Here is an 8591-nt window from a genome sequence, read left to right as displayed (position 1 = left end):
AGCAGGTGGAAGTGGGGTCTGGGCAAAGGGCTGGTGGAGTCGGCGCATCAGGGCTATGTGATTTTGCGGTGTGTCCCCTTAGCAGTCTGTTGGACAGAATCTATACTCCTAGTCACCGTGGTGGTAGGGCAATAGGTAAGTCAAATGCTGTATATTTGGGATTCTCCAAAAAGAGTCCTACTTCAATTATTCATTCTGTAGCACAGGCTTTCCCAAAGAGTAAGAAAGACAATAATGATAAGCATTTTTTTTAAAGCACGTAACAAGGCACCTGGGTGGCTCTGTTGGTTCAGTGTCCCACTCTTGGTTTCGGCTCAGGTCACGATCTCAGGGTCATGGGATGGAGCTTGCGACAGGCTCTGTGCTCAGTGGGGAGTCTGCTTGAGACCCACTCTCTCCTTCTGCCCCTCCCAATCACGCGCTCTCGCTCTCTCTAAAATAAATAAATAAATCTTTTTTAAAAAAAAAGCACATACCATTGAAAATAACCCCAAAATAAGTACAATATTGAGTTTTCTGTGATACACAGTGATGCTCTATATACACCTAAAGCTTTTACAAGAAAATAAAATTGAAGGTGACACTATGTGTATATGCGTGTACGTGTACATATGCACACACGTATGCACACATGTGTCTGTTTGAAGTGTAGGTAGTCCTAAGCAGCCATGCTTTTGTGTCTTCCGCCCCACCCCCCTTCTTCTCGTTTTCTCCTTGTCTTCTTCACCATCACCATCACCACCATCAGCATAGCAAACATAAAATGAGCAACTATTATGTGCCTGGCACTGAGCTAAAAGCTTTACTCCTATCAAATCATTTGATCTTCCCAACCACCCCACTGAATAAGTGGGGAGACTGAGGCACGCGCCAGACTTCTCTTCCTGCAAACTATACTGTCATTGCATTGTGCTTATGTGTTTACTGACTGATTGGTTATGAAGGTTAGGTCAATAGTTATATCAATTCAAAGGAGGGGAGATTATAACTGGGCAAAAATATGCAGAGAGGCTCCTGCCAGGGGATAAAAATGGACAAGCCACTCAAACAAGTCACAGCCCCGGCCCCACTCACGTCAGCAGAAGGTAGGGTGTACCCTCTGGACCTAAAAAGGAAAGTTGTGTGCTCTGTTCAATAATTTAGAGTAATCATATGTTCCTGAAGTCTGGCCCTTGCTAGATCCAGTGTACCCATCCTGATGTCGAGAAACATGTAAATAAATACACAAAGAAAACAGCAATTCATGTGAATCATGGCCAGAACAAGGTCTCTGTCCTTGTCACCAGACAGTGCACTTTGACCAGGCCTCCCCTTCCTCTTGTGCTAGCGTATTTCCCCACGCATGCCAGTTTTGCTGCTATAGTTCAGTAGGAACATCCTTGAGGATATAGATCATATCTTCCCATGGCCCCCGAGCTGACAGTGGCCACCCTAAAGGGACTCCATGGAAAAAGAGAAATGCCCGAGAAGCTCCAGCTGCAGGGTCTAGAAGCAGATGCACACCAATGAGCATGGTGCCTGAGGGAAGTTCCACCCACCCCAGCCCCTGCACCTGTAGAGAGGACGCCATTTCTAAGGCACTTTCCTGCTCTGGGAGCATAGGTCCTTGCTAATCATCTGTCTTTGGGACCTCTCCTTTCTCTCTCCTGTAGCTGTGAAGTTCCTTTTTCCTTCTCTTTCCCTTTTTATTCTATTTTTATTTTTAAATAAAATCATTCAGCCTCTGCTCTGTGCAACTTTCCCAAGGCAAGCAAGTCTTTGATCCAAGGAGCTACAATCATTCAAGAAAGGAAGACACAACTAGTTATAACAGGTAAATACAGTAGTAGAGAGAGTTGGCTATTAGTTCTGCCCTGTAGGGGTGGAGAAAGCCTCAGGGAGGTGGTGACTTTCACCAGGAACCTCAAGTAGGAGTTTATCAAATGGAGAAAGGGAAGGAGCTAGGGAAATACTTGGAGAAGCGGTCAGGTATGGGCAGCGAGGCGAAGAGCAGAGGACAGAGGTGAAAATAACACACAGAGGGAGGCCCGAGTGTAGACGAACAAATACAGGGTCTGAAATTTCACAACCAGGTGTGTGAGGCTCAGGAATGGAGCCAAATGGAGACAAACCACCTGCAGACAGAGAAATAGGGGCAGGAATCCGGTTCCAAGGAACTCTGCCCTCGGAGGGGAGAACACCCACAACGACCTTCCATCTGAGTTTCTCCAGAAATTGTGTCGGGAGAAGGAAGCAACTGAATCCTCAAAACATGTAGGTTTATTTCAGATTAAAAAGTTGTTCACATCCCCTTACCAGTCCTCTATTTAATTGAGTCAAAATGTTGTACGAAAACAATGGATCGTGGATCACCACATCAAAAACTAATGATATACTGTATGGTGACTAACATAACATAATAAAATTTAAAAAAAAAAGAAAAGTAATTCACAGAGTAAGCTGATAAAAAAAATGCTTTAAAACTCGAATGCCAAGTCCACCACATAGAGGAATATGATAATGGAGGTGAACCTCACACAGAATTTTTTTTAAAGGCCAATTTCTGCCCCTGTAGTCAGCTAATTGCACAATCCTGATTGTGCAAACTCCAGTGGGGTTTGCTTTCTAAGACTCATGGGAGGCAGAGCGGCTGGCAGGAGCCCAAGTAGGGGGCTCGCAGGAAGAGGCACCTCTACTGAGCATGAGCAATGGGATGCATCCGGTAGCAATAACTTTTTAACCATCTCATGCCCCTATTTAAAAAATGACTGCCTTTAATCACATGTTCCTAAAAGACCAGGATTTATAAAATTAAAGAAAACTCCAAGTTTGCAAAAACTGTGGCCAATTGTCACAGCCCAGAGTGGGTAACAATGACCACCTGGCAGGGTCAGCTGCTTGAAAAGGGCCATCATAATTGGAGCCACTGACAGACCCTAACTAGGGCAGCACCATGGGGTGGCTTTGCAACAAGGCACATGCTAATTGCTTGTGCTGGCATTTATTTGGTGTTGTTGGTCTGGCTCGGGATCCTTTTCTAATGATCGCATGACCACAAGTCAGGTACAAATAAAAACTCAGTCACAACATCCTTCCTCCTAAAGGCAGTTGTATTATTAAATGGATATTTGATACTTAAATTTTAATAAAGGTAGAATCAGGATGGAGTACGGACAGAAGCAGGGTGAGCACACTGCTATTCAACGTAGTACTAGAAGTCCTAGCCTCAGCAATCAGACAACAAAAAGAACTAAAAGGCATCCGAATTTGCAAAGAAGAACTCAAACTCTCACCCTTTACAGATGATATGATACTTTATGTGGAAAACCCAAAAGATTCCACCCCAAAACTGCTAGAATGCATACAGGAATTCAGTTAAGTGGCAGGATATAAAATCAATGCTCAGAAATTAGTTGCAGTTCTATACACCAACAACAAGACAGAAGAAAGAGAAATTAAGGAGTCGATCCCATTTACAATTGCGCCCAAAACCCTAAGATACCTAGGAATAAATATAACCAAAGAAGCAAAGAATCTGTGCTTGGAAAACTATAGAATACTCATGAAAGAAATTGAGGAAGACACAAAGAAATGGAAAAATGTTCCATGCTCATGGATTAGAAGAACAAATATTGTGAAGATGTCAATGCTACCTAGAGCAATCTACACATTCAATGCAATCCCCATCAAAATACCATCCACTTTTTTCAAAGAAATGGAACAAATAGTCCTAAAATTTGTATGGAACCAGAAAAGACCCCAAATAGCCAGAGGAATGTTGAAAAAGAAAAGCAAAGTTGGTGGCATCACAATTCCAGGCTTCAAGCTCTATTACAAAGCTGTCATCATCAAGACAATATGGTACTGGCAGAAAAGCAGACACGTAGATCAATGGACAGAATAGAAAACCCAGAAATGGACCCTCAACTCTATGGTCAACTCACCTTCGACAAAGCAGGAAAGAATGTCCAATGGAAAAAAAACAATCTCTTCAACAAATGGTATTGGGAAAATTGGACAGCCACATGCAGAAGAATGACACTGGACCATTTCCTTACACCACCCACAAAAATAGACTCAAAATGGTTGAAAGACCTAAATGTGAGACAGGAATCCATCAAAATCCTTGAGGAAAACACAGGCAGCAACCTCTTCGACCTCAGCCGCAGCAACTTCTTCCTAGAAACATCACCAAAGGCAAGGGAAGCAAGGGCAAAAATGAACTATTGGGACCTCATCAAGATAAAAAGCTTTTGCACAGCAAGGGAAACAGTCAACAAAACAAAGAGGGAACCCACAGAATGGGAGAAGATACTTGCAAATGACATGTCAGATAAAGGGCTAGTATCAAAAGGAATAAAATCTTGCCATTTGCAACGACGTGGATGGAAATGGAGGGTGTTATGCTGAGCGAAATAAGTCAATCAGAGAAAGACATGTATCATATGACCTCACTGATATGAGGAATTCTTAATCTCGGGAAACAAACTGAGGGTTGCTGGAGTGGTGGGGGGTGGGAGGGATGGGGTGGCTGGGTGATAGACATTGGGGAGGGTATGTGCTACGGTGAGCGCTGTGAATTGTGCAAGACTGATGAATCACAGACCTGTACCTCTGAAACAAATAATACATTATATGTTTAAAGAGAAGAAGAAGAAGAAGATAGCAGGAGGGGAAGAATGAAGAAGGGGAAATCGGAGGGAGAGATGAACCATGAGAGACGATGGACTCTGAGAAACAAACTGATGGTTCTAGAGGGGAGAGGGTTAGGGGGATGGGTTAGCCTGTTGATGGGTATTAAAGAGGGCACGTTCTGCATGGAGCACTGGGTGTTATACGCAAACAATGAATCATGGAACACTACATCAAAAACTAATGATGTAATGTATGGTGATTAACATAACATAATAATAAAAAATAAATAAATAAATAAAGATAAAGGGCTAGTATCCAAAATCTATAAAGAACTTATCAAACTCAACACCCAAAGAACAATTAATCCAATCAAAAAATGGGCAGAAGACATGAACAGACATTTCTGCAAAGAAGACATCCAAATGGCCAACAGACACACAAGAAAAAGTGCTCAATATCACTCAGCATCAGGGAAATACAAACCAAAACCTCCATGAGATACCACCTCACACCAGTCAGAATGGCTAAAATTAACAAGTCAGGAAATGACAGATGTTGTCGAGGATGCAGAGAAAGGGGAACCCTCACACTGTTGGTGGGAATGCAAGCTGGTGCAGCCACTCTGGAAAACAGTATGGAGGTTCCTCAAAAAGTTGAACATAGAGCTACCCTACGATCCAGCAATTGCACTACTGGGTATTTACCCCAAAGATACAAATGTAGTGATCCGAAGGGTCACATGCACCCCAATGTTTATAGCAGCAATGTCCACAATAGCCAAACTATGGAAAGAGCCTAGATGTCCATCAACAGATGAATGGATAAAGAAGATGTGGTATATATACACAAGGGAATATTATGGAGCCATTAAAAAATGAAATCTTGCCATTTGCAACGACATGGATGGAACTAGAAGGTATTATGCTAAATGAAATAAGTCAGTCAGAGGAAGGTAAGTATCATATGATCTCACTGATATAAGGAATTTGAGAAACAAGACAGAGGATCATAGGGGAAGGGAGGGAAAAATGAAACAAGACAAAACCAGAGAGAGAGACAAACCAGAAGAGACTCTTAATCTCAGGAAACAAACTGAGGGTTGCTGGAGTGGTGGGGGGTGGGAGGGATGGGGTGGCTGGGTGATGGGCATTGGGGAGGGTATGTGCTATGGTGAGCGCTGTGAATTGTGTAAGACTGATGAATCACAGACCTGTACCTCTGAAACAAATAATACATTATATGTTAATAAAAAAAATTTTTTAAAGAAGCAGGGTGAGCAGAAAGAGAACATATACTGTCATCCAGAGGTCAGCTGGAGGGGAGGCTTTGGGGAACAGTGACAGGACAGGACAGACCCGCATGTGGATGAATGGACCATGCCTAGCATGCTGTAGGCCAGGGACCGGCAGCCAGAACTACAAAAACACCACAGGGGTGTGAGCCTTGCGGGAAGTCACCACACTGCACCTACCCTGCAATATTCTCTGCATCCCCAAGTGTGAAGTCACCACACTGCACCTGCCCTGCAATATTCTCTGCATCCCCAAGTGTGAAGTCACCACACTGCACCTGCCCTGCAATATTCTCTGTATCCCCAAGTGTGAAGTCACCACACTGCACCTGCCCTGCAATATTCTCTGCATCCCCAAGCAGCTTGCTCTCCAGCAGAGGCAGCTCCATGCTCTCTTGGCTCACTGTATGCTGTTCTCTGACTCTGGGAGGGAGCCACACTCTCCTCCCACCTGCTGGCACTTTCCCGAAGTGCCAGGCGCACCTGGCCATCAGCAGGGTGAGGATGCCCAAATTCCACTTTACTTGCTCTCATTTAGAAACCAAAATATGGAACAGAAATGACTCCAAGTCGGGCTAAATATTTTATATCACATACTTCTCCCTTAAAATTATCTACGTCTCTACAGTAGTTCTGGGTTTATGCGAGAACAGAAGGTTATGGAACGGATGGTTAAATATTTCATTATGTCAGTGCTGCGGTGATTTTGAAGGAGATCTCCCACCAAATTCCGGAAATAAACTTCCCTTTCTAGAAACAACAGAAATTGCTCCTGTTGTCTGGGTTGGGGGATGGTTGGGTGTCCAAAGCCTCGCTGTTTCAGTCACTCACAGAGTATTCTTATAACTGGAGGGATCCTAGCCAGTGAACGGCCACAACGCTGACCATTCATGTTAACAGCTGTATGTTCCAGAAACAAGTAGGAAGACTGGGGATTTAAGAAGGCAGGAGGGGTATTCGTGGCAGCGGCGGGCGCGGGGTGAGGAGCAGCGCGGGGTCTCCCTACCAGTGTGGTAAAGCCCCAGCGCCCTCCCCATGGACTTCCAGCACCGCCCCGGGGGGAAGACCGGGAGTGGAGGCGTGGCCTCCTCCTCGGAGAGCAACCGAGACCGCAGGGAGCGCCTCCGGCAGCTGGCCCTGGAGACCATCGACATCAACAAGGACCCATATTTCATGAAGAATCATCTGGGCTCATACGAGTGCAAGCTGTGTCTGACCCTGCACAACAACGAGGGCAGCTACCTGGCACATACCCAAGGGAAGAAGCATCAGACCAACTTGGCCCGGCGAGCCGCCAAGGAGGCCAAGGAGGCCCCCGCCCAGCCAGCGCCAGAAAAGGTCAAGGTGGAGGTGAAGAAGTTTGTGAAGATTGGCCGCCCAGGCTACAAAGTGACCAAGCAGAGGGACACGGAGATGGGCCAGCAGAGCCTCCTCTTCCAGATTGACTACCCTGAGATCGCCGAGGGCATCATGCCCCGCCACCGCTTCATGTCCACCTATGAGCAGAGGATCGAGTCTCCTGACCGGCGCTGGCAGTACCTGCTCATGGCCGCCGAGCCCTATGAGACCATCGCCTTCAAGGTGCCCAGCAGGGAGATCGATAAGGCCGAAGGCAAGTTCTGGACTCACTGGAATCGGGAAACCAAACAGTTTTTCCTGCAGTTTCACTTCAAGATGGAGAAGCCACCAGCCCCTCCAAGCCTCCCTGCTGGGCCTCCTGGGGTGAAGAGACCCCCGCCCCCCCTGATGAATGGTCTCCCCCCCCCCGGCCGCCTCTGCCAGAGTCTCTGCCCCCGCCACCACCAGGAGGCCTGCCTCTGCCACCCATGCCGCCCAGTGGGCCTGCACCCTCAGGGCCTCCGGGCCCTCCCCAGCTGACCCCCAGCCCCAGGTGTCCACCCCCCGACATCTGGGGTCCACCCCCCAGCACCAGGAGTCCACCCCCCAGCTCCCGGGGTTCACCCCCCGGCACCGGTGGTCCACCCACCAACATCTGGGGTCCACCCACTGACTCCGGGCGTCCACCCTCCAGCCCCAGGGGTCCACCCACCTGCTCCGGGTGTCCATCCTCCCCCATCTGCTGGGGTTCACCCCCAGGCTCCAGGGGTGCACCCTCCAGCTCCTGCAGTTCATCCCCAGGCCCCTGGGGTCCACCCACCAGCTCCTGGGGTCCACCCACCAGCTCCAGGGATCCACCCACCAGCTCCTGGGGTCCACCCTCCACCTCCTGGGGTCCACCCGTCGGCTCCTGGGGTCCACCTCCAGCCTCCTGGAGTTCACCCCTCAAATCCTGGGGTACATCCCCCAACTCCCATGCCCCCGATGCTGAGGCCCCCACTGCCCTCCGAAGGCCCTGGGAACATTCCTCCCCCTCCCCCAGCCAACTGAAAGGCAGCCCCTTCTCCAGGCAAGTCTGGTGTGTGTTTTCCTTCAGAGCTAAATTTGGTGCTTTTGAATGGGGCTGTGTGGTGTCCCCACTGATCATTAAATGCCTTCCCCGAGAAAAAAAAAAAAAAAAAAGAAGGCAGGAGGACAGGCGGTTTACACCTTCCCAGATGCACCGGTGTGTTCCCAGACCAGAGAAGTTAGGCTTCTAGTCTAATCCAAACAATTAACCTCACCAATCTTCTTTGCTGTGTCTTGACCAGCAAGTCAGTGGAATTAGCTGTTTTGAGAACAAGGGGTA

General features: G+C 47.4%; 1 protein-coding gene across 1 annotated transcript; it reads left to right on the top strand.

The window, feature by feature from the left end:
• Positions 1-6864: 6864 nt before the first annotated feature.
• Positions 6865-8333, top strand: LOC114226422 (splicing factor 3A subunit 2-like). Its single transcript, XM_028126502.2, is given in 3 exon segments — positions 6865-7663; positions 7666-7781; positions 7783-8333. Coding segments are annotated over 3 exon segments (1350 nt in total). The 5' UTR covers positions 6865-6940; the 3' UTR covers positions 8294-8333.
• The last annotated feature ends 258 nt before the right edge of the window (positions 8334-8591 follow it).

This window comes from Eumetopias jubatus, unplaced genomic scaffold (assembly GCF_037043125.1).
Source record: "Eumetopias jubatus isolate StellerSeaLion01/CBP00866 unplaced genomic scaffold, mEumJub1_p1.0 scaffold_1, whole genome shotgun sequence".
In the NCBI taxonomy this organism is placed as follows: Eukaryota; Metazoa; Chordata; class Mammalia; order Carnivora; family Otariidae; genus Eumetopias; species Eumetopias jubatus.
Note: the sequence above shows the minus strand (reverse complement) of the source record. Positions and strands in the feature narration are given on the sequence as shown.